The sequence below is a fragment of the Coregonus clupeaformis genome, chromosome 18, assembly GCF_020615455.1.
Source record: "Coregonus clupeaformis isolate EN_2021a chromosome 18, ASM2061545v1, whole genome shotgun sequence".
In the NCBI taxonomy this organism is placed as follows: domain Eukaryota; kingdom Metazoa; phylum Chordata; class Actinopteri; order Salmoniformes; family Salmonidae; genus Coregonus; species Coregonus clupeaformis.
Genome location: NC_059209.1, coordinates 13,012,007 through 13,039,001, shown reverse-complemented (window position 1 = coordinate 13,039,001; position 26,995 = coordinate 13,012,007). Strand labels below are relative to the sequence as shown.

The 26,995-nt window shown below is 43.4% G+C and overlaps 1 protein-coding gene across 2 annotated transcripts in view; it reads left to right on the top strand.

Annotated features, from left to right (window-relative positions):
- Nucleotides 1–26,995, top strand: part of LOC121587474 (zinc finger MIZ domain-containing protein 2-like) — an 89,668-nt gene that overhangs the window by 9,626 nt on the left and 53,047 nt on the right. For both annotated transcript variants that reach the window (XM_041904434.2, XM_041904435.2), the window contains exons 2-8: nt 6,748–6,843; nt 17,220–17,334; nt 17,703–17,896; nt 20,012–20,192; nt 20,757–20,981; nt 21,475–21,690; nt 21,860–21,943. In XM_041904434.2, the coding sequence (XP_041760368.1) occupies nt 6,803–6,843; nt 17,220–17,334; nt 17,703–17,896; nt 20,012–20,192; nt 20,757–20,981; nt 21,475–21,690; nt 21,860–21,943 (1,056 nt within the window). In that variant the 5' untranslated portion in view covers nt 6,748–6,802. The remainder of the gene's footprint in view (nt 1–6,747; nt 6,844–17,219; nt 17,335–17,702; nt 17,897–20,011; nt 20,193–20,756; nt 20,982–21,474; nt 21,691–21,859; nt 21,944–26,995) is intronic.

The window sequence follows — 26,995 nt, the reverse complement described above, 5'->3', positions numbered from 1 at the left end:
AATTTTTTTGAGCAGTATATAAAGTAAAGTGAAACACAGAAGGGTAAACCTTCTTATTACAATCATTGGGAAAATACACTTAAATGTAGAATAACTGTTGTTACAGCACCTATATGTGTAATTACAATGTACTTTCTATGGAGCGCCACAGGAAAGGAAGACCCAGAGTTACCTCTGCTGCAGAGGATAAGTTCATTAGAGTCACCAGCCTCAGAAATTGCACGAATGTGTTTTGTCACAAACAAAGTATATCTGACACAGTGGCGACAGGTAGGAAGATAGTGGGTCATTTTAAACACTCACAACTGGCATACAGCCGCCTGCAAGCAATACAGGAGCAGCTTGGAGTGTAAATGAAAAGGCTTAAGCAAAACGTTTCCACCAGATGGAACAGTACTTTTTACATGATGGAGAGCCTGCTGGAACAGAAACGAGTGCTTGGTGTGTACGCAGCCGACTATGAGTTACCTGCAACAATCAGTACAAACCAGTGGACTCTCATTGAAAACATGAACACACTCCTAGCTCCATTCGAACAACTGACTCGAGAAATAAGCTAATCAACTGCGTCTGCAGCAGTCGTGATACCCTCTGTCATGGCATTGAAACGCCTGCTCAACAAAACTGCCGACACAGACCGTGGGGTTAAAACGTGCAAAAGTACTCTACTAGAGGCTGTGAACAAGCGATTCGGTGGCATTCTTTCTGAGCCTCTTTACTGTGTCGCCACCATGCTCGATGCTAGGTACAAGGACCGCTACTTCAATGCAGACAAGAAACAGGGTTTACGTGAAATGTTACAGACACAGCTGGACAAGATGGAAACGGACACAGAGGAAGAGGACCTACGACAGAAGAGGCCACGGACAGACAGAGCTGAAACTTCACTGCTTGACATGTATGATGAAATCCTGGTTGAGAATGGAACGACTGAAGAAATGAACAACGAAACAGCACAGCAAGTAAGTGAAAAAAATAGGTTTTGATTATGTTTTACTGGTAATGGGGACATACGTAAATGCCAACAAAATAACTTTTTGGTCAGTGTGTGTGTGTGTGTGTGTGTGTGTGTGTGTGTGTGTGTGTGTGTGTGTGTGTGTGTGTGTGTGTACACAGTCGTGGTCAAAAGTATTGGTCTTCACAAAGTTTGCTGCTTCAGTGTTATGAGATATTTTTGTCAGATGTTACTATGGTATACTGAAGTATAATTACAAGCATTTCATAAATGTCAAAGGCTTTTATTGACAATTACATTAAGTTTATGCAAAGAGTCAATATTTGCAGTGTTGACCCTTCTTTTTCAAGACCTCTGCAATCCGCCCTGGCATGCTGTCAATTAACTTCTGTGCCAAATCCTGACTGATGACAGCCCATTCTTGCATAATCAATGCTTGGAGTTTGTCAGAATTTGTGGGTTTTTGTTTGTCCACCCGCCTTTTGAGGATCGACCACAAGTTCTCAATGGGATTAAGGTCTGTGGAGTTTCCTGGACATCCTCCAAAAGTCTTCGCCTCACTGTGCGTGCAGATGCACTCACACCTGCCTGCTGCCATTCCTGAGCAAGCTCTGCACTGGTGGTGCCCCGATCCCGCAGCTGAATCAACTTTAGGAGATGGTCCTGGTGCTTGCTTGACTTTCTTGGGCGCCCTGATTACTAGCAGCAATATCCTTGCCTGTGAAGCCCTTATTGTGCAAAGCAATGATGACGGCACATGTTTCCTTGCAGGTAACCATGGTTAACAGAGGAAGAAGAATGATTTCAAGCACCACCCTCCTTTTAAAGCTTCCAGTCTGTTATTCTAACTCAATCACCATGACAGAGTGATCTCCAGCCTTGTCCTCGTCAACACTCTCACCTGTGTTAACGAGAGAATCACTGACATGATGGCAGCTGGTCCTTTTGGCAGGGCTGAAATGCAGTGAAAATGTTTTTCTGGGATTAAGTTCATTTTCATGGCAAAGAGGGACTTTGCAATTAATTGCAATTCATCTGATCACTCTTCATGACATTCTGGAGTATATGCAAATTGCCATCATCAAAACTGAGGCAGCAGACTTTGTGAAAATTAGTATTTGTGTCATTCTCTTTTGACCACGACTGTATATCTCTGTGAGAGAGAGACACACGTTGCATTTTCATTTTCTGTTACTGCATACCTGACAGAACCTACTATTCCCAGGAATGAAGATGCACTTGGATACTGGAGAAGTAACAAGCACCGTTTCCCCATCCTAGCTAAAGCTGCGCGCAAGTATGTTGGTGCTCCCTGTACTAGTGTGGACATTGAGCGCCTTTTCAGTGCAGCTTCACACATTGTAGACAAAAAAAGAAACGGACACTCTTGTGACAAAGCCGAGCAGGTCCTCTTTGTGAAGAAAAACCTCCCCCAAATGTTAAAATTGTAAATGGGCAGTCATATTGTAACCCAGCCATCTAGAGTCAATGGAAAATAATTATTAAGCCCAATGGCTTTTCTGTTGTTTATTCATGGCTGGTATAGGTCAAGATTTTCATATAATTTAAAACAAAGCAGTTTTGTTCTTTTTGTATAAAAAAATAATTTCCTAAATGAAAGATGAGATGATGTGTTGTAAATTTACTCGCATTTTACTACTCAAGTTAGTTAAGCACATTTGAAAAGTTTAAGTTGTGCCATTTATAGCAGTTTATGACATAGCCTAGAGACAGTAGTTTCTTCAGGCAGTTAAAGCTAAAATGATTAACTGCATTTTAGTTTAAACCAATATTTATTTCAAAGCATTTTTACATTTCTCCATACAGTCAAGGTTGGATAGTAAGAAGAGCCACCAACAACTGAACCATCTTTGTAACGCGGGGAAGCTAAAATATTTGTGTCATGACTATCTGTTGTGTGATAAAATACATTCATGGATTTGTAATTTTTCTCATTTACAAGTTATTAAACAATCTGTTCCTAACTGAACAAATTAACATATTACATTTTGTTTAAACTATTTAACTGTCTAGAATGCTTAAAAGGCTGCTAAAATGTTTAATATCGGTGATCGGTATCTGTTTTTTTGGCAAGGAAAATCTCAGATATCGGTATCAGCCAAAAATTTGATATCGCTGCATCCCTACTCGACACCCATATTGAGTGTCTCAGTCTTGTCTGTGTCGGATACATTTTAAGTCAGTCTTGACTTGGTCTCGGACAATGAGGACTCGTAAATTCTTCTCGAGACCAGTGGAGTAAAAAACTCATAATTATCAGCTCCCATTCAGTCAGCGTGTAAAAGTGCTTTGCCAGGCCAAATATTCACACTCCTTTCATGATACATTAATATCTTATCGCCTATTGAAACCTGGGCTTCCTACTTTACTCGTAACATTACTGTCCTTCACTTTTGTTGAAAAATATCCTCAAACCTTGTCTCGCTCGTCAGAATTTCCTTGCTCCACTAACAGGGAAGTGTGGGGGAAATTGTTTGAAAGTTGCACGCTCACTATTAGTAAGGGGAGACCAAGGAAGTTGTAACATATTTTGCCTATATCTACAGTGAGGGAAAAAAGTATTTGATCCCCTGCTGATTTTGTACGTTTGCCCACTGACAAAGATATGATCAGTCTATAATTTTAATGGTAGGTTTATTTGCACAGTGAGAGACAGAATAACAACAAAAAAATCCAGAAAAACGCATGTCAAAAATGTTATAAATTGATTTGCATTTTAATGAGGGAAATAAGTATTTGACCCCCTCTAAATCAGAACGATTTCTGGCTCCCAGGGGTCTTTTATACAGGTAACGAGCTGAGATTAGGAGCACACTCTTAAAAGGAGTGCTCCTAATCTCAGCTTGTTACCTGTATAAAAGACAACTGTCCACAGAAGCAATCAATCAATCAGATTCCAAACTCACCACCATGGCCAAGACCAAAGAGCTCTCCAAGGATGTCAGGGACAAGATTGTAGACCTACACAAGGCTGGAATGGGCTACAAGACCATCGCCAAGCAGCTTGGTGAGAAGGTGACAACAGTTGGTGTGATAATTCGCAAATGGAAGAAACACAAAAGAACTGTCAATCTCCCTCGGCCTGGGGCTCCATGCAAGATCTCACCTCGTGGAGTTGCAATAATCATGAGAATGGTGAGGAATCAGCCCAGAACTACACGGGAGGATCTTGTCAATGATCTCAAGGCAGCTGGGACCATAGTCACCAAGAAAACAATTGGTAACACACTACGCCGTGAAGGACTGAAATCCTGCAGTGTGCTCAAGAAAGCACATATACAGGCCCGTCTGAAGTTTGCCAATGAACATCTGAATGATTCAGAGGAGAACTGGGTGAAAGTGTTGTGGTCAGATGAGACCAAAATCGAGCTCTTTGGCATCAACTCAACTCGCGGTGTTTGGAGGAGGAGGAATGCTGCCTATGACCCCAAGAACACCATCCCCAGCGTCAAACATGGAGGTGGAAACATTATGCTTTGGGGGTGTTTTTCTGCTAAGGGGACAGGACAACTTCACCGCATCAAAGGGACGATGGACGGGGCCATGTACCGTCAAATCTTGGGTGAGAACCTCCTTCCCTCAGCCAGGGCATTGAAAATGGGTCGTGGATGGGTATTCCAGCATGACAATGACCTAAAACACACGGCCAAGGCAACAAAGGAGTGGCTCAAGAAGAAGCACATTAAGGTCCTGGAGTGGCCTAGCCAGTCTCCAGACCTTAATCCCATAGAAAATCTGTGGAGGGAGCTGAAGTTTCGAGTTGCCAAACGTCAGCCTCGAGACCTTAATGACTTGGAGAAGATCTGCAAAGAGGAGTGGGACAAAATCCCTCCTGAGATGTGTGCAAACCTGGTGGCCAACTACAAGAAACGTCTGACCTCTTTGATTGCCAACAAGGGTTTTGCCACCAAGTACTAAGTCATGTTTTGCAGAGGGGTCAAATACTTATTTCCCTCATTAAAATGCAAATCAATTTATACCATTTTTGACATGCGTTTTTCTGGATTTTTTTCTTGTTATTCTGTCTCTCACTGTTCAAATAAACCTACCATTAAAATTATAGACTGATCATTTCTTTGTCAGTGGGCAAATGTACAAAATCAGCAGGGGATCAAATACTTTTTTCCCTCACTGTATTATTTAAAGACCCGTTTGGGTTAGTGATAATTTGTAGAGTGGTTCTATATTTTCCCTCAGCATGCATTTTCTTCACCATTCTGAATGTCTAAAGAATCGATATGTTTTTCTGAAATATGAACACAGAAATACTGGACATTTTGAACTCATATTATGGTGGCGATTTGACACAATTACAATCATGGTCTTGAATTGGACTCGCATTGTTCTGTTGGTCTCGGCCACTCGCCCCCCTCCCGGTCTCAGTCTTAACTGACTGGACTCGATTTGCTCCGGTCTCGCTTTATGTGGTCTCGAACACAAGACTGCATAAAAACAATAAACAAATTGATGTTATTTGGCGGGTCACAGATCAGCTCTTGGAACAATTCTATGCGGGTGGGTCGGGTTGCAGAGAAAAATCTGTCCTGATGTCGGATATCAGGTGGGGCTCGGAATTGATGTGGCCGCGTGGGGCGGGTGCGGCACCAAAAAACTGACCCGTGCAGGACTCTAACATAGCCCACTGCTTTGATAGTTTGTTTGGGCTGCATGAGGAAAATTACATGTGCTTATGTTGGGATTTGGGCAAGATCCACATATCCTTTTGTGTCAGGCTATCTGTCTAAAAGGATTAATCTCAGTTTGAGATTCTTCTTACCTGCAGGAATGCTGACCAGAGCGACATAACCCCACCACCACCTCATAAAATAATATGGGTTACTAAGACAGCCTTTCCAATGTGCTGTTTCAGTCATCTTAGGTTACTGACATGTTTTTGCACTGCATTAGTTCAACCCAGTTCTGTCCACACCTCAAATTCCTTCAAGGCTTGTCATGCTCAAAGGTGTATTCACTAGGAACCAAACGGAAGCAAACGGGCAGAGACTGGGAGGGACCAACCTGAATTTGTCTTATTTTTGTTGTTTGGTTTGCTACAGTGTGCACAAATGAAGACACCCCAGACAATTAACAGGCAGCCTTGTCTCCTCTTGATACCATCTCACTCACTTCCTGGCTGCCCATCAATTCAGTAAACGACCAGTTTTCCAACAACTAAGCTCTATACCATACCCCCCCCTCCCGCCTCCAAGGAAGTTTTGGTTTGGCCTGATGATGTACATCATGACTTTGATCGTGGACAAATCTCCTCTTGATCTGATCTGCCTGATGCTGAAATAGATCATGTGTCTGTCTACTGTCTTGCTATACGTAACAACAACATTGTGGTGTAATCCTAGATGTTGATTTTCTCAGTAGTGCCCCTCTAGTAGCTGCGGAATGCTGCGCTCATCTGCCGATCATTGTTTCTGTAGTTTCTCCTCTTATAAATAGTCTTTCAGAATATGCAAATGAGAGCAACTTCGCAGGAACTTTTGTCATGTCTGTTTGTTTTTTTTCTCTTTGTTTTTTTTGCAGACACTCTTATCCAGAGCGATTTACAGGAGCAATTAGGGTTAAGTGCCTTGCTCAAGGGCACACCGACAGATTTTTCACCTAGTTGGCTCAGGGATTAGAACCAGCGACCTTTCGGTTACTGGCACAATGCTCTTAACCACTAAGCTACCTGCCGCCCGTCTATTCTCCAACATGGTACAGTAGACTGATGTCTTAATAGTTGGCCTCATGTCTAATAACGTGTTATTTGTTTTCAGGCTCCCTGCTGGTTGAGGAGTTTTGGGGCTCCCTGCTGACCCCAACGTCCCTCCAATGAACTCAGTGAAAATTGGCCTTTCTCCTAATCCACACAGGTGTGTACCCACTACCCACCCAGCCAGACATCCAGCCTATCTCTCCTCCCTCTCCATTTGATATGGATGGTTCCATAAAGGGCTGAGCATTGCCAGGGACCTCACAGTACGATATTATCATGATACTTAGGTGCCGATACGATATGTATTGCTATTCGATAGTCCCATGTAGCTCAGTTGGTAGAGCATGGCGCTTGCAACGCAAGGGTTGTGGGTTCGATTCCCACGGGGGACTAGTATGAGCAAAGTATGAAAATGTATGCACTCACTACTGTAAGTCGTTAAATGACTAAAATGTATATGATACTATGATTTTATTGCGTTTCGATGTAAAAATATTGCTCACCATACAGTACCAGTCAAAAGTTTGGACACAACTACTCATTCAGGGGTTTTTCTTTATTTTTAATATTTTCTACATTGTAGAATAGTAGTGAAGACATCATAATAAGACACATATGGAATCATGTAGAGGGTAAATTAGTCAGGATGATATCTATGAGGGTGCCCATGTTTACGGATTTAGGGTTGTACCTGGTAGGTTCCTTGATAATTTGTGTGAGATTGAGGGCATCTGGTTTAGATTGTAGGACGGCTGGGGTGTTAAGCATATCCCAGTTTAGGTCACCAAGCAGTACGAACTCTGAGGATAGATGGGGGGCAATCAATTCACATATGGTGTCCAGGGCGCAGCTGGGGGCTGAGGGGGGTCTGTAGCAAGTGGCAACAGTGAGAGACTTATTTCTGAAAAGGTGGATTTTTAGAAGTAGAAGCTCAAACTGTTTGGGCACAGACCTGGATAGTATGATAGAGCTCTGCAGGCTATCTCTACAGTAGCACACTCTGCCCCCTTTGGCAGTTCTATCTAGATGGAAAACTTTGTAGTTGGGGATGGACATTTCAGAGTTGTTGGTGGCCTTCCTAAGCCAGGATTCAGACACTGCTAGAACATCAGGGTTGGCGGAGTGTGCTAACGCAGTGAATAACTCAAATTTAGGGAGGAGGCTTCTGATGTTAACATGCAAGAAACCAAGGCTTTTACTGTTACAGAAGTAAACAAATGATAGCGCCTGGGGAGTAGGAGTGATACTGGGGGCTACGGGGCCTGGGTTAACCTCTACATCACCAGAGGAACAGAGGAGGAGTAGAATAAGGATATGGCTAAAGGCTTTAAGAACTGGTCTTCTAGTGTGTTGGGTACAGAGAATAAAAGGGGCAGATTTTCGGGCGTTGTAGAATAGATTCAGGGCATTATGTACAGACAAGGATATGGAAGGATATGAGTACAGTGGAGGTAAACCTAAGCGTTGGGTAACGATGAAAGAGAGCATCACTGGAGGCACCGATTGAGCCGGTCTCCGCGTGTGTGGGGGGTGGGACAAAGGAGCTATCTGAGGCAGGTTGAGCGGGACTGGGGGCTCTACAGTGAAATTGTATAATAAGAACTGACCGAAACAGCAATAGGCAAGGCATATTGACATGGGAGAGAGGCATAAAGCAATCACAGGTGTTATTCGAGAGAGCTAAGACAACAACTGGTAATGGCGACGAAAGATTGGGCTGAGGCTAAACAGATAAACAGGACAGATAAACAGGTTGGGGTACTGTGTAAAGGAACAGTCCAGCAGGCATCAGCTGTGTAGCTAGCTAAATTAGCAAGCCTTACCTGTTGGTTGATCATTGTAGCCTACTACTTCTCATTTAGCCGACTTAATTCCTCAATTTAAATTAAATTTTCCATTGATTAGAAATCTCCCACTTCACCTGCTACACATGGAGCCTCTGACTGTAGCGCCGCTTGATTGACCGACAATAACAACAAGCTACACGTGTGAAGGCTACCGGTGCATCTTTTTTTATGGGGTGCACTCTAAAAAAAACTATTTTATAAAAAAATTATAACGTAAATGGTCTATCTTTGTAGGCTATGTAGCAATGTCACATAGATTAATTACAATTTCTGGACAAAGCCCAAAAATGAAAATAGGCCTATTTTGTATAATTTTTTTCAAAAATGAACTCTCCCAAGTAATCAAATACTAATGTTCGGATACTCGAATAACCGTGCCCATCCCTAGACTCAGGGTTGTAGTCTGTCCATCCTTTGCCCTGATAATCTTTTTGCATATTCTGCAAGTGACTTCAGTCTGTTTGTTCACCTTTATCATTCAGCCTGAAACGGAAGAACTGCCAAACAGGCAAAGACATGCTTTTCTTTCCCACCAAGTCAGCCATCGTTTTTTTCTGATTTAGCTAAAGTAGGCTATACTATAGTAACTAAGTGAAATCCTGTCGTAAAGTAGCGTAATGGAAGAACGAATGTCGCAAATGCGCATTACCAGATGACCAAGATGAAATAACAATAGCCTACACTTGATACGGCTATAATATTCATTTTTAAAAGGTAGGCTAATTTAACTGATATCTGAGTATTTCTACCGACAAGAGAAACCCTACCAATTTGAAAATCATTCTCTCAACTCCCACGTTTAGCCTGACATCAGTTCCCCTCGACTCTCCCTTGCTTCCTTGATAGAAATCCACAAATGTGATGTATTTCTGGGCCCGTATTCACAAAGCATCTCAGAGTATGACTGCTGATATAGGACCTGTTTCGCATTTTAAGTCATAATTAATAAGAGATCAGAACTCCTACTCTGAGACGCGTGAATACAGGCCTTGAAGGTCACAAAGCCCTTCTTCGCAATGTGATGGGGGGGACGAAATCAATACAAATAAAATAAAATGTTATTTGCCACATGCGCCGAATACAATAGGTGTAGACCTTCCAGTGAAGTGCTTACTTACAAGTCCTTAAACAACAATGCTGTTTTAAGAAAAAAGTTAAACAAATAAATAAAATAATAATTAAAGAGCAGTAGTAAAATAAAATAACAATAGAGTTACATATCGGGATTTTATTTGATGATATATCATATCATTTTGACAATATCGCAATATTATGTTTGCGCTAGTTGGCTGTACCTGCACCAAAACAGTATTTTTCCTTCATAGCTTCCTCAGCAGCAGAGATAAATCTGGGTCTTCCTTTCTTGTGGCGGTTCTCATGAGAGCCAGTTTCATCATAGCGCTTGATGGTTTTTGCGACTGCAATTGAAGAAACTTTCAAAGTTCTTGGAATTTTCCGGATTGACTGACCTATTAAAGTAATAATGGACTGTCGTGTCTCTTTGCTTATCTGAGCTGTTCTTGCCATAATATGGACTTGGTGTTTTACCAAATAGCGCTATCTTCTGTATACCAACCCTACCTTGTCACAACACAACTGATTGGCTCAAACGCAAATTAACTTTTAACAAGGCACACCTGTTAATTGAAATGCATTCCAGCTGAAGCTGGTTGAGAGAATTCCAAGGCAAAGGGTGGCTACTTTGAAGAATCTAAAATCCAAAATATATTTTGATTTGTTTAACACTTTTTTGGTTACAACATGATTCCATATGTGTTATTTCATAGTTTTGATATCTTCACTATTATTCTACAATGTAGAAAATAGTTTTAAAAAATGATGAAAAACCCTGGAATGAGTAGGTGTGTCCAAACTTTTGACTCGTACTGTATGTCATAATGGCTGTAATCTTACATTTTGCCTCAACTACCTCTCATGGTCAAACTGTCTGAACAAACTTGACTGTGTATCAGGGTTACCCAACTAGAAGGCCACGGGGGGGTTGATTTTTTTCTTGTATTGTTTGTATGTTGTATTTTTTATTTGTGTGACTGTCCTTGTCTATTAGTGTTTTGTTACTTGTCATGTTTTTTGTGGACCCCAGGAAGAGTAGCTGCTGCTTCTGTAAAAGCTATTGGGGATCCAAATAAACAAATAAACAGGTAAATGGCGTTGTTTGGCCCAATGCGATATTCAGAAATTCCATCATGGGAGAAGTTAGGTACTGTGGTAAATGTATTAATTTCATGTAAATGTATGCACATTTAAATCATTATAGCATACAGTGCATTTGGAAAGTATTCAGACCCCTTGACTTTTTCCACATTTTGTTATGTTACAGCCTTATTCTAAAATTGATTCAAATAATTTTCCTCCTCATCAATCTACACACATACCCCATATCGACAAAGCGAAAACAATTTTTTAGAATATTTTGCTAATTTATTACAAATAAAAAACAGAAATACCATATATACATAAGTATTCAGACCCTTTGCTATGAGACTCAAAATTGAGCTCAGCTGCATCCTGTTTCATTTGAACATCCTTGAGATGTTTCTAAAACTTGATTGGAGTTCCTCCTGTGGTAAATTCAATTGATTGAACATGATTTGGAAAGGCACACACCTATCTAAATAAGGTCCCACAGTTGACAGTGCATGTCAGAGCAAGAACCAAGCCATGAAGTCAAAGGAAATATCCGTAGAGCTCCGAGACAGGATTGTGTCGAGGCACAGCTCTGGGGAAGGGTACCAAAATATTTCTGCAGCATTGAAGGTCCCCAAGAACACAGTGGCCTCCATCATTCTTAAATGGAAGACATTTGGAACCACCAAGACACTTCCAAGAGCTGGCCACCCGGCCAAACTGAGCAATCGGGGGAGAAGGGCCTTGGTCAGGGAGGTGACCAAGAACCCGATGGTCATTCTGACAGAGCTCCAGAGTTCCTCTGTGGAGATGGGAGAACCTTCCAGAAGGACAACCGTCCCTACAGCACTCCATCAATCAGGCCTTCATGGTAGAATGGCCAGACGGAAGCCACTCCTCAGTAAAAGGCACACGACAGCCCGCTTGGAGTTTGCCAAAAGGCACCTAAAGACTCTCAGACCATGAGAAACAAGATTCTCTGGTCTGATGAAACCAAGATTGAACTCTTTGGCCTGAATGCCAAGTGTTGCGTCTGGAGGAAATCTGGCACTGTCCTTACGGTGAAGCATGGTGGTGGCAGCATCATGCTGTGGGGATGTTTTTCAGTGGCAGGGGCTGGGAGACTAGTCAGGATTGAGGGAAAGATGAACTGAGCAAAGTACAGAGAGATACTTGATGAATACCTGCTCCAGAGCGCTCAGGACCTCAAACAGGGGCAAAGGTTCACCTTCCAACAGGACAACGACCCTAAGGTGAAGCATGGTGGTGGAAGCATCATGCTGTGGGGATGTTTTTCAGCGGCAGGGGCTGGGAGACTAGTCAGGATTGAGGGAAAGATGAACTGAGCAAAGTACAGAGAGATACTTGATTAATACCTGCTCCAGAGCGCTCAGGAACTCAAACTGGGGCGAAGGTTCACCTTCCAACAGGACAACAACCCTAAGCACACAGCCAAGACAACGCAGGACTGGCTTCGGGACAAGTCTCTGAATGTCCTTGAGTGGCCCAGCCAGAGCCCGGACTTGATCCCGATCTAACATCTCTGGAGAGACCTGAAAATAGCTGTTCAGTGACACTCTCGAGGCTGTATTCGCTGCCAAAGGTGCTGTGCTTCAACAGAGTACTGAGTAAATGGTCTAAATACTTATGTAAATGTAATATTTCAGTTTTTGATTGATGAGGAAAAAACAAACATTTTAATCAATTTTAGTATAAGGCTGTAACATAACAAAATCTGGAAAAAGTCAAGGGGTCTGAATACTTTCCAAATGCACTATTTATAGTTCATAAACTAGTTATGTAATTGTAAGACCCTTTTACAGTTGGTCTGTAGCTTAAACTGTTAAAGAGCTGTACCATTTATAAAACCAACCGCTTTAGGCTGCCATTGATAGCCATGTTGTTTTATGCAATTTCAAAATGTTATCATGCACAGTAATAATGTTTGGTGGCAGGACTTGTGCTATTATCATACCTTCCGGGGAAAAACCCTGGAAATGAATACCAAAAACAATGTTTTATGTGAAATATACGTTTTTATCTGAAGCCGAAAAAAACTGGAAATTCAAAAGCTAATTTGACCTATGCACTAACAAGGCTTTTCAGCATAAGCAGCTTGATTACTGCTAGAGTACTGTAGCTTTATTGATCTACTGTACTTCAAGAACAGATGTACTTACATTGGATGGGTTGATTAGGCTTCAGACCTACTCTCAAACAGCACATTCAGCATATCACCAGCAGAAGGAGTTCCCTTTGAATCTATTTACCATTCACTGTGTTGGTGGTGCTCATAAAATTGATTATCAATTCAGAAATAGAAGAGAGCCCACTGGAAATTTGTTGTACTTGTAGAGTAGGCCTATGAGCAAGATGGCGCCGACAGACATGGCAGCTCTGCTTCTAGCTCCTAAGCAACTTTGCAGTATTTAGTTTTTTTGTGTATTATTTCTTACATTATTAGCCCAGAATGTTTTTTTGTGTTATTACATACAGCCGGAAATAACTTTTGGATATCAGAGCGGCGTTAACTCACCAGCATTACGATCAGGAATACGACTTTCCTGAATTGGATCCTTTGTTCGTAACCCACAGGGCAATTGAAATTATCCCAGAGGCTGCTCCAAATCGCCGCCGGCGGAGAAGAGGTATTTGGAGTGGACTTCTAGTCCGACTCCTGGGGCGTGCACACCATCCACTGCTTCAGAGTATATTACTCGCTAATGTTCAGTCTCTAGACAATAAAGTAGACGAGCTCAGGGCGAGGATCTCTTTCCAGAGAGACATCAGGGACTATAACATACTCTGTTTCACTGAATCATGGCTCTTTCGGGATATACTGTCCCTGTCCATACAGCCAGCTGGGTTCTCAGTTCATCGCGCAAACAGGAATAAAGAACTCTCCGGGAAGAAGAAAGGCGGTGGTGTATGCTTCATGATTAACTACTCATGGTGTGATTGTCATAACATACAGAAACTCAAGTCCTTTTGTTCACCCAACCTAGAATACCTCACAATCAAATGCCGACCAAATTACCTCCCAAGAGAATTCTCTTTGGTTATAGTCACAGCCGTGTATTTTCCCCCTCAAGCCGATACCACAATGGCCCTCAAGGAACTACACTGGACTTTATGCAAACTAGAAACCACATATCCTGAGGCCACATTTATTGTAGCTGGGGATTTTAACAAAGGAAATTTGAGGAAAACGCTACCAAAGGTCTATCAACACATTGACTGTGGTACTTGTTTAGGGAGATCACTGCTACTCACCTTTTTGAGATGCCTACAAGGCCCTCCCCCACCCTCCCTTCGGCAAATCAGATCAAGACTCCATTTTGCTCCTCCCTTCCTATAGGCAGAAACTCAAACAGGAAGTACCCGTGTTAAGGTCTATTCAACGCTGGTCTGACCAATCGTATCCATGCTTCAAGATTGTTTTGATCACGCGGACTGGGATTTGTTCCGGGTAGCCTCTGAGAATAACATTGACGCTTACACGGACACGGAGACTGAGTTCATCAGGAAGTGTATAGGGGATGTTGTTCCAAAGGTGACTATTAAAACCTACCCAAACCAGAAACCGTGGATAGATGGCAGCATTCGCGAAAACTGAATGAGCGAACCACCGCATTTAACCATGGCAAGGTGACTGGGAAATTGGTTGAATACAAACAGTGCAGTTATTCCCTCCGTAAGGCAATCAAACAGGCAAAATGTCAGTACAGAGACAAAGTGGAGTCGCAATTCAACGGCTCAGACACGAGACGTATGTGGCAGGGTCTACAGGCAATCACGTATTACAAAGGCAAAACCAGTCACGTCGCGGATACCGACGTATTGCTCCCAGACAAGCTAAGCACCTTCTTCGCCCGCTTTGAGGATAACACAATGCCACCGACGCGGCCCGCTCCCAAGGACTGTGGGCTCTCGTTCTCCGTGGCCGACGTGAGTAAAACATTTAAGCGTGTTAACCCTCGAAGGCTGCCGGCCCAGACGGCATCCCTAGCCGCGTCCTCAGAGCATGCGCAGACCAGCTGGCTGGAGTGTTTACGGACATATTAAATCTCTCCCTATCCCAGTCTGTTGTCCCCACTTCCTTCAAGATGTCCACCATTGTTCCTGTACCCAAGAAAGCAAAGGTGACTGAACTAAATGACCATCGCCCCATAGCACTCAGTTCTGTCATCATGAAGTGCTTTGAGAGGCTAGTTAAGGATCATATCACCCTTACCTTACCTGACACCCTAGACCCACTTCAATTGACATCGCACTGCACACTGCCCTATCCCATCTGGACAAGAGGAATACCTACATCAGAATGCTGTTCATTGACTATAGCTCAGCCTTCAACCCCATAGTACCCTCCAAGCTCATCATTAAGCTCGAGGCCCTGGGTCTGAACCCCGCCCTGTGCACCTGGGTCCTGGACTTCCTGACTGGCCGCCCCCAAGTGGTGAAGGTAGGAAACAACACCTCCACTACGCGGATCCTCAACACAGGGCCCCCACGAGTGCGTGCTTAGCCACCTCCTGTACTCCCTGTTCACCCATGACTGCGTGGCCAAGCACGCCTCCAACTCAATCATCAAGTTTGCAGACGACACAACAGTTGTAGGCCTGATTACCAACAATAACGAGACAGCCTACAGGGAGGAGGTGAGGGCCCTGGCAGAGTGGGACCAGGAAAATAACCTCTCTCTCAACGTCAACAAAATGAAGGAGCTGATTGTGGACTTCAGGAAACAGCAGACGGAGCACGCCCTTATCCACATCAACGGAACCGCAGTGGAGAAGGTGGAAAGGTTCAAGTTCCTCGGCGTACACATCACTGACAATCTGAAATGGTCCACCCACACAGACAGTGTGGTGAAGAAGGCGCAACAGCGCCTCTTCAACCTCAGGAGGCTGAAGAAATTCGGCTTGGCCCCTAAGACCCTCAGAAACTTTTACAGATGCACAATTGAGAGCATCCTGTCGGGCTGTATCACCGCCTGGTACGGCATCTGCACCGCCCGCAACCGCAGGGCTCTCCAGAGGGTGGTACGGTCTGCCCAACGGATCACCGGGGGCACACTGCCTGCCCTCCAGGACACCTACAGCACCTGATGTCACATGAAGGCCAAAAAGATCATCAAGGACATCAACTACCCGAGCCACGGCCTGTTCACCCTGCTATCATCCAGAAGGCGAGGTCAATACAGGTGCATCAAAGCTGAGACGAGAGACTGAAAAACAGTTCTATCTCAAGGCCATCAGACTGTTAAATAGCCATCACTAGCCGGGTACCAATTTAGAGGCTGCTGCCCTATATACATAGACTTGGAATCACTGGCTACTTTAAATAATGTAACACTAGTCACTTTAATAATGTTTACATACTGCTTTACACATCTCATATGTATATACTGTATTCTATTCTACTGTATTTAGTCAATGCCACTCCGAAATTGCTTGTCCTAATATTTATATTACTATATTTCTTAATTCCATTCTTTTACTTTTAGATTTGTGTATATTGTTGTGAATTGTTAGATACTACTGCACTGTTGGAGCTAGGAACACAAGCATTTCGCTACACCCGCAATAATATCTGCTAAATATGTGTGTGACCAATACAATTTTATTTTATTTTATTTGAAATTGAACCAAACAATATTTCTTTAAATTAACAAAATCAAAAAGGGTAGTTTTGCAATATTCATATTCATATTTTTTATGTTGAATAAATTGATGTGAACATTTGTATTTCAGAATCTAGACATACTTCATATGTTAGAACACACTATAAGGAGTATGTCACCAATATGTTGTCTGTATCATGTACGGTTCACAGATCGTAAGGTCTTACAAGAGGCATGTCTAGGTCTAAAAATGTCATCATGATAAAAAAATAAATAATAATGGTTTGTGATACAAATGTAAAAAGCATGATAAACATTCTTCCTCCCAATATAGTTCAAATGTCTGAGTTTTGAATCTGTGCAAAATTCCAATGCCTGGGTTTTGAATCTGTGCATGGTTGAGTGCAGACTCCACTGCTAGCATGGTGGACCACCGTGTCAGACTCAACAAGATGTGCGCTGCAAGGCTAATTATGTAAAGCAAACAGGAATAACTAGAGCAGTCCTGTTTCTTCCAGTATGATGACGCACACACACACACGTAAATTCTGTCTTGGCACTGCTGCTTTTACCCGTATCTAAGTGATTGCATTGTCTCCATGGAAGAATAGTGCAGTGCCGTGTGATCATGTGACTGACAGGCAACAAGGCATATCCACAGAGTAAAGCACACAAGCCCAGCACAGATTTTAAATATGCAAGTGGTATGGCAAAGCCAGAATCCCCAGGCACGATGTGTATAAAAACGTGTCAATGTTTCTCTCCTGACACAGCAAAGGTCCAGCACCCCGTCAAAGCTCCACCGTCTTATCCACCATCCATAGATGAGGTCCCCGAAGGGCCGTAGAGGAAGGGTTAGCCACGACCCAGTTCTCCAGTCAGTAATCTATATCTATCTTTCCTCGTATTCCTCAGTGAAGGCTCCTACCCTTATGACCCTGTGTCCTGGCAGCAAGGCAGCAATCAGCCGGCAGGCTCCTTGTCTGTGGTAACTACTGTGTGGGGGGTGACCAATCCTTCACCCAGCCAGGTATGAATGGACCCGTGACTCCATGAAAGCAAACATTATGGTTGCATCTCAATGTAGTGCACTTCTTTTGACCAGGGCCCATAGCACCCTATTCCCTATGTGGTGCACTACCCAAAGGGCACCCTATTTCCTATGTAGAGCACTACTTTTGCCAAAGGCCCTGATCAAAAGTAGTGCACTACATAGGGAATAGGGTGCCATTTGGGACGCGTGCTACAGCTGCAATACAATGTCACCCTATCTTTCCTCCGCTTCCACCACAGGGCGATAGATCAATATTCCAATACAATAATTATCCTGTATTGTAACTAGGTTAATAGTGATTCAACTCATAACACTCGTCTGTTTGTTTCTCCTCCCCCTCTCAGGGCCTGGGTGGGAACCCGATGGGTCCAGGTGGGAACTCTGGCAGGGGCCACATGATTCGCGGCAACATCCCTGGGATGGGCCAGCAGTTTATGAGTCAACAGGGATACCCAGAGCCCAACAAGGCCTACATGCATCAGGGCATGTACGGCAGGGGCAACGGGGGCTACCCAGCTGGACCTGGCTACGGGGGAAGGTAAGCATCAGACAGGCAGACACAGCCCCCGGTGACACTGTAATCACTATGCACCATACTTTTTTGAATAGCTGGAACCATTCCCTTTGAGCACAGGGACATGAGTACATACCAAAACAGAATGAATTGGCTGTCAGTCATACACTACCAGTCAAAAGTTTGGACACACCTACTCATTCATGGGTTTTTCTTTATTTTTACTATTTTTTACATTGTAGAATAATAGTGAAGACATCAAAACTATGAAATAACACATGGAATCATGTAGTAACCAAAAAAGTGTTAAACAAATCAAAATTATGTTATATTTGAGATTCTTCAAATAGCCACCCTTTGCCTTGATGACAGCTTTGCACACTCTTGGCAATTCTCTCAACCAGCTTCACCTGAATGCTTTTCCAACAGTCTTGAAGGAGTTCCCACATATGCTGAGCATTTGTTGGCTGCTTTTCCTTCACTCTGCTGTCCGACTCATCCCAAACCATCTCAATTTGGTTGAGGTCGGGGGATTGTGGGGGCCAGGTCATCTGATGCAGCACTCCATCACTTTACTTCTTAGTAAAATAGCCCTTACACAGCCTGGAGGTGTGTTGGGTCATTGTCCTGTTGAAAATTCTAAATTGAATTCTAAATAAATCACTGACAGTGTCACCAGCAAAGCACCCCCACACCATAACACCTCCAGCCCTTAATGCTTTATGGTGGGAAATACATATGCGGAGATCATCCGTTCACCCACACCACGTCTCACAAAAACAGAGGTTTGAACCAAAAATCTCAAATTTGGACTCCAGACCAAAGGACAAATTTCCACCGGTCTAATGTCCATTGCTCGTGTTTCTTGGCCCAAGCAGGTCTCTTCTTCTTATTGGTGTCCTTTAGTAGTGGTTTCTTTGCAACAATTCGAACATGAAGGCCTGATTCACACAGTCCCCTCTGAACAGTTCATGTTGAGATGTGTCTGTTAGTTGAACTCTGAAGCATTTATTTGGGCTGCAATTTCTGAGGCTGGTAACTCTAATGAACTTATCCTCTGCAGCAGAGGTAACTCTGGGTCTTCCTTTCCTGTGGCGGACCTCATGAGAGCCAGTTTCAACATAGCGCTTGATGGTTTTGCGACTGCACTTGAAGAAACTTTCAAAGTTCTTGAAATTTTCCGGATTGACTGACCTTCATGTCTTAAAGTAATGATGGACTGTCATTTCTCTTTGCTTATTTGAGCGGTTCTTGTCATAATATGGACTTGGTCTATCTTCTGTATACCCCCCCAACCTTGTCACAACACAACTGATTGGCTCAAACGGATTAAGAAGGAAATACATTTCACAAATTAACTTTTAAGAAGGCACACCTGTTAATTGAAATGCATTCCATGGGACTACCTCATGAAGCTGGTTGAGAGAATGCCAAGAATGTGCAAAGCTATCATCAAGGCAAAGGGAGGCTATTTGAAGAATCTCAAATATAAAATATTTTTTGATTTGTGTAACACTTTTTTGGTTGCTACATGATTCCATGTGTTATTTCATAGTTTCGATGTCTTCACAATTATTCTACAATGTAAAAAATAGTCAAAATAATGAAAAACCCTTGAATGAGTAGGCGTGTCCAAACTTTTGACTGGTACTGTAAATGTTGTATAGTAGTCCTCCAATAGTTTTTGTTTTGATCACGCGGACTGGGATATGTTCCGGGTTGCCTCTGAGAATAACATTGACCTATACACTGACACAGTGACTGAGTTCATCAGGAAGTGTATAGGGAATGTTGTTCCCACTGTGACGATTAAAACCTATCCAAAACCAAAAACCGTGGATAGATGGCAGCATTCGCGCAGAACTGAAAGCGCGAATCACCGCATTTAACCAGTCCAGTTATGCCCTCCGTAAGGCAATCAAACAGGCAAAACGTCAGTACAGAGACTATAGGATAGGTTTTAAAGACAGAGACAAAGTGGAGTCGCAATTCAATTTGATTTTTAAATAGTGAAGACGATGATGGTTTCTGTTTGCATGCAACAGCTTATTGTTTTACAGGGGGAAAATGTACCTGTTTGTGAAATACTGTATTTTCAGCTTGCCCTATTTTGAAGCAACCTTTTCTCTGCCCCCTCAGTTACCCCAATAACGGAGGGGGGTCTATGGGCATGCCCCCTCACAGCATCCACCCTCAAACCGACTTCACACAGGCGGCGGTGGCAGCAGTGGCCACAGCGGCTGCCACAGCAACGGCCACTGCCACGGCAACAGTTGCTGCCATCCAGGAGAAGCAGAACCAGGAGATGAATTATGGCCAGGTAAGGAGGGAGGGCAGCCATGTTAGTACATGCTCTAGGGTGAAGTTTCCCCTAGGTACAGATTTAGGATCAGCTTCCCCCAAATCCTGACCGTAACCATTATTGGGGGAAATGCAACACTGACCCAAGATCAGCATCTAGGGGCAACTTCACCCTACACCGTAGTGCATACTGTTTGTAGTAGGACATTATCTTCTCAGGATGACCACAAGCCAGGGTTTGAGACACATACGCCTTAAGGGAGTTGCCTGCCAGACCCATGTATTGTGCTAAATAATCCTACGAAAATGGTGGCCTCTCTGTGGGTCAGTGTGGATACTGCACCCCCTGCTGGTGGTAGGTGTTAGTGGCTTTTGTCATGTTAAACTGAGGGAAGTTATTTGACTTTGCAACACTGCTCCTTTATTAGGGACATCACTCAACATGGACTGTATTTATACATTATTATAACCATGTAACCAAGAGAAAACATAGAACAGAGAACATCGAAGTGACAACTGTTTGTGACATCTCAAACTTGACATCCCCCATGTCATGCCCACACTAACCTAGAGTACTTTTCAGATGGGTGGTGGTGTGGGCTACAACAGCCAGTTCATGCAACACCTGGGCACCAGGGGTCCCCTTGGCATGTCTCCGGCAGGTATGGGTCCCGCTCGTCCCCCGTCCATGGGGCCCATGTACGGGGCCCCTCAGGTCCAGAGGATGCCTCAGCATCCAGGCTACACCGGGGCTCAGCAGGGACCCCCCAGGCCGCAGCAGGGACTCAAACGCCCATACAGCGCTGAGGTGAGTATCTCCCGGCGAAGGACCTCACCTACTTTTAATGCAAACCTTTTGTAGACTGACAGCCATAAGTTGAAAATATACCGTGTGAATTATAAAACTATGTTAACACCTACATAGTACATCCATAGTAATATTTCATTTCATTTTATTGAGCTTGAGCTTGTGTTAATATTGACTTTGCCTTAATGTAGTTTGTGGTTACACTATCCAACATGACCAACATGGGCCATTCTCTTATAATAGCAAGGTATTCCTTCACATTTTTAGTAATCGCTAGTCTCTAATAAACGCTGGATATTAAGTGTAGCCTAATTTCACGAGCCTAAAACTCAAGTAAGCTCAACTTTCTTATTTGGTGAGGTTTAGCTCAGTAATGTTATAGCTTTAATTTGTTTGTATCCTTATCATACCACAAATGTATTTGTGTGCCCAGATTTGTTTTGAGGTCAACATATATGTTTCCAATTTTGCACTCTCTGTGTCCCTCCCTCAGGGGTTTCCCGGGAAGCAGTATGGTCCAGGCATGGTGGGCCCTGGCCCCGCTCCTGGTCAGAGCCCCTATCCTGGGCAGCCCATGCAGTACCACGGCGGTCCAGGGCCCCAGCGCCCAGACACCTCCCCATCCTACCAAGGCCACAAGATGCCAATCCAGCAGGGCAACATGGGCCAGTACCCTTCGGGACCAGCCAACCCAGGACAGGAGAACAAGGTAACGCTTCCTACGCTGTCCAGTGTTCACCATCTGTTGACCCCCTATTCCTGTCTGTCTGTTTCACAGCCTGGTGGCCTGTGCTGTATGCACACTCACTATGTGTGTGTATTGATGTTAACTGGAGTCCTGAGGACAAATCAGTCTTGTTGTGTGCTTTGCCATTCAGTCGGAACAGTTCAACGGACAGGGCAACACTCTGAATGCGAACGGGGGAGCTTACAACACCTTCAACCAGGCTGCAGTCAATAGGGTGAGAGAAATACACACATACACACACACACACACACACACACACACACACACACACACACACAGCTCATTCTACATTCATCATGTATTTGTGTAACCTGGTGTCAGATCTGGTTGTGCAGACTCTCCAATGACCATAGGAGTTGGCAAGACATCACAAACAGATCTGCGGAGATATCGTGGACATACAGTTGAAGTCGGACGTTTATATACATCTTAGCCAAATACATTTAAACTCAGTTTTTCACAATTCCTGACATTTAATCCTAGTAAAGATTCCCTGTCTTAGGTCAGTTAGGACCACCACTTTATTTTAAAAAAATTGAAATGTCAGAATAATAGTAGAGAGAATTATTTATTTCAACTTTTATTTATTTCATCACATTCCCAGTGGGTCAGAAGTTTACATACACTCAATTAGTATTTGGTAGCATTGCCTTTAAATTGTTTAACTTGGGACAAATGTTTCGGGTAGCCTTCCACAAGCTTCCCACAATAAGTTGGGTGAATTTTGGCCCATTCCTCCTGACAGAGCTGGTGTAACTGACTCAGGTTTGTAGGCCTCCTTGCTCGCACACGCTTTTTCAGTTCTGCCCACAAATTTTCCATAGGATTGAGGTCAGGGCTTTGTGATGGCCACTCCAATACCTTGACTTTGTTGTCCTTAAGCCATTTTGCCACAACTTTGGAAGTATGCTTGGGGTCATTGTCCATTTGGAAGACCCATTTGCGACCAAGATTTAACTTCCTGACTGATGTCTTGAGATGTTGCTTCAATATATCCACATAATTTTCCTTCCTCATGATGCCATCTATTTTGTGAAGTGCACCAGTCCCTCTTGCAGCAAAGCACCCCCATAGCATGATGCTGCCACCCCCGTGCTTCACGGTTGGGATGGTGTTCTTCGGCTTGCAAGCTTCACCTTTTTTCCTCCAAACATAACAATGGTCATTATGGCCAAACAGTTCTATTTTTGTTTCATCAGACCAGAGGAAATTTCTCCAAAAAGTATGATCTTTGTCCCCATGTGCAGTTGCAAATCGTAGTCTGGCTTTTTATGGCAGTTTTGGAGCAGTGGCTTCTTCCTTGCTAAGCAGCCTTTCAGGTTATGTCGATATAGGACTCGTTTTACTGTGGATATACAGTGGGGAGGACAAGTATTTGATACACTGCCGATTTTGCAGGTTTTCCTACTTACAGTGGGGGGAAAAAGTATTTAGTCAGCCACCAATTGTGCAAGTTCTCCCACTTAAAAAGATGAGAGAGGCCTGTAATTTTCATCATAGGTACACGTCAACTATGATAGACAAATTGAGAAAAAAATATCCAGAAAATCACATTGTAGGATTTTTAATGAATTTATTTGCAAATTATGGTGGAAAATAAATATTTGGTCACCTACAAACAAGCAAGATTTCTGGCTCTCACAGACCTGTAACTTCTTCTTTAAGAGGCTCCTCTTTCCTCCACTCGTTAGCTGTATTAATGGCACCTGTTTGAACTTGTTATCAGTATAAAAGACACCTGTACACAACCTCAAACAGTCACACTCCAAACTCCACTATGGCCAAGACCAAAGAGCTGTCAAAGGACACCAGAAACAAAATTGTAGACCTGCACCAGGCTGGGAAGACTGAATCTGCAATAGGTAAGCAGCTTGGTTTGAAGAAGTCAACTGTGGGAGCAATTATTAGGAAATGGAAGACATACAAGACCACTGATAATCTCCCTCGATCTGGGGCTCCACGCAAGATCTCACCCCGTGGGGTCAAAATGATCACAAGAACGGTGAGCAAAAATCCCAGGACCACACGGGGGGACCTAGTGAATGACCTGCAGAGAGCTGGGACCAAAGTAACAAAGCCTACCATCAGTAACACACTACGCCGCCAGGGACTCAAATCCTGCAGTGCCAGACGTGTCCCCCTGCTTAAGCCAGTACATGTCCAGGCCCGTCTGAAGTTTGCTAGAGTGCATTTGGATGATCCAGACGAGGATTGGGAGAATGTCATATGGTCAGATGAAACCAAAATAGAACTTTTTGGTAAAAACTCAACTCGTAGTGTTTGGAGGACAAAGAATGCTGAGTTGCATCCAAAGAACACCATACCTACTGTGAAGCATGGGGGTGGAAACATCATGCTTTGGGGCTGTTTTTCTGCAAAGGGACCAGGACGACTGATCCGTGTAAAGGAAAGAATGAAGGGGGCCATGTATCGTGAGATTTTGAGTGAAAACCTCCTTCCATCAGCAAGGGCATTGAAGATGAAACGTGGCTGGGTCTTTCAGCATGACAATGATCCCAAACACACCGCCCGGGCAACGAAGGAGTGGCTTCGTAAGAAGCATTTCAAGGTCCTGGAGTGGCCTAGCCAGTCTCCAGATCTCAACCCCATAGAAAATCTTTGGAGGGAGTTGAAAGTCCGTGTTGCCCAGCGACAGCCCCAAAACATCACTGCTCTAGAGGAGATCTGCACGGAGGAATGGGCCAAAATACCATCAAGTGTGTGAAAACCTTGTGAAGACTTACAGAAAACGTTTGACCTGTGTCATTGCCAACAAAGGGTATATAACAAAGTATTGAGAAACTTTTGTTATTGACCAAATACTTATTTTCCACCATAATTTGCAAATAAATTCATTAAAAATCCTACAATGTGATTTTCTGGATTTTTTTTCTTATTTTGTCTGTCATAGTTGACGTGTACCTATGATGAAAATTACAGGCCTCTCTCATCTTTTTAAGTGGGAGAACGTTCACAATTGGTGGCTGACTAAATACTTTTTCCCCCCACTGTACAAAGCATGTAGAGGTCTGTAATTGTTATCATAGGTACACTTCAACTGTGAGAGATGGAATCTAAAACAAAAATCCAGAAAATCACATTGTATGATTTTTAAGTAATTAATTTGCATTTTATTGCATGACATAAGTATTTGATACATCAGAAAAGCAGAACTTAATATTTGGTACAGAAACCTTTGTTTGCAATTACAGAGATCATACGTTTCCTGTAGGTCTTGACCAGGTGTGCACACATTGCAGCAGGGATTTTGGCCCACTCCTCCATACAGACTTTCTCCAGATCCTTCAGGTTTCGGGGCTGTCGCTGGGCAATACGGACTTTCAGCTCCCTCCTAAGATTTTCTATTGGGTTCAGGTCTGGAGACTGGCTAGGCCACTCCAGGACCTTGAGATGCTTCTTACGGAGCCACTCCTTAGTTGCCCTGGCTGTGTGTTTCGGGTCGTTGTCATGCTGGAAGACCCAGCCACGACCCATCTTCAATGCTCTTACTGAGGGAAGGAGGTTGTTGGCCAAGATCTCGCAATACATGGCCCCAACCATCCTCCCCTCAATATGGTGCAGTCGTCCTGTCCCCTTTGCAGAAAAGTATCCCCAAAGAATGATGTTTCCACCTCCATGCTTCACGGTTTGGATGGTGTTCTTGGGGTTGTACTCATCCTTCTTTTTCCTCCAAACACGGCGAGTGGAGTTTAGACCAAAAAGTTATATTTTTGTCTCATCAGACCACATGACCTTCTCACATTCATCCTCTGGATCATCCAGATGGTCATTGGCAAACTTCAGACGGGCCTGGACATGCGCTGGCTTGAGCAGGGGGACCTTGCGTGCGCTGCAGGATTTTAATCCATGACGGCGTAGTGTGTTACTAATGGTTTTCTTTGAGACTGTGGTCCCAGCTCTCTTCCGGTCATTGACCAGGTCCTGCCGTGTAGTTCTGGGCTGATCCCTCACCTTCCTCATGATCATTGATGCCCCACGAGGTGAGATCTTGCATGGAGCCCCAGACCGAGGTTGATTGACTGTCATCTTGAACTTCTTCCATTTTCTAATAATTACGCCAACAGTTGTTGCCTTCTCACCAAGCTGCTTGCCTATTGTCCTGTAGCCCATCCCAGCCTTGTGCAGGTCTACAATTTTATCCCTGATGTCCTTACTCAGCTCTCTGGTCTTGGCCATTGTGGAGAGGTTGGAGTCTGTTTGATTGAGTGTGTGGACAGGTGTCTTTTATACAGGTAACGAGTTCAAACAGGTGCAGTTAATACAGGTAATGAGTGGAGAACAGGAGGGCTTCTTAAAGAAAAAAACGAACAGGTCTGTGAGAGCCGGAATTCTTACTGGTTGGTAGGTGATCAAATACTTATGTCATGCAATAAAATGCAAATTAATTACTTAAAAATCATACAATGTGATTTTCTGGATTTTTGTTTTAGATTCCGCCTCTCACAGTTGAAGTGTACCTATGATAAAAATTACAGATCTTTACATGCTTTGTAAGTAGGAAAACCTGCAAAATCGGCAGTGTATCAAATACTTGTTCTCCCCACTGTAGATACATGTGTACCTGTTTCCTCCAGCATCTTCACAAGGTCCTTTGCTGTTGTTCTGGGATTGATTTGAACTTTTCGCACCAAAGTACGTTCATCTCTAGGAGACAGAACGCGTGTCCTTCCTGAGCGGTATGATGGCTGCGTGGTCACATGGTGTTTATACTTGCGTACTATTGTTTGTACAGATGAACGTGGTACCTTCAGGCGTTTGGAAATTGCTCCCAAGGATGAAACAGACTTGTGGAGGTCTACAATTTTCTTTTTGAGGTCTTGGCTGATATTATTTTGATTTTCCCATGATGTCAAGCAAAGAGGCACTGAGTTTGAAGGTAGGCCTTGAAATACATCCACAGGTACACCTCCAATTGACTCAAATGATGTCAATTAGCCTATCAGAAGCTTCTAAAGCCATGACATCGTTTTCTGGAATTTTCCCAGCTGTTTAAAGGCACAGTGTACTTAGTGTATGTAAAATTCTGACCCACTGGAATTGTGATACAGTGAATTATAAGTGAAATAATCTGTCTGTAAACAATTGTTGGAAAAATTACTAGTTTGTTAACAAGACATTTGTGGAGTGGTTGAAAAACTAGTTTTAATGACTCTAACCTAAGTGTATGTAAACTTCCGACTTCAACTGTAGGTCTGGGTGCCTTGTAAGGAACCGACGGCGAGCGAGTAAACTGCCTCTTCCATCA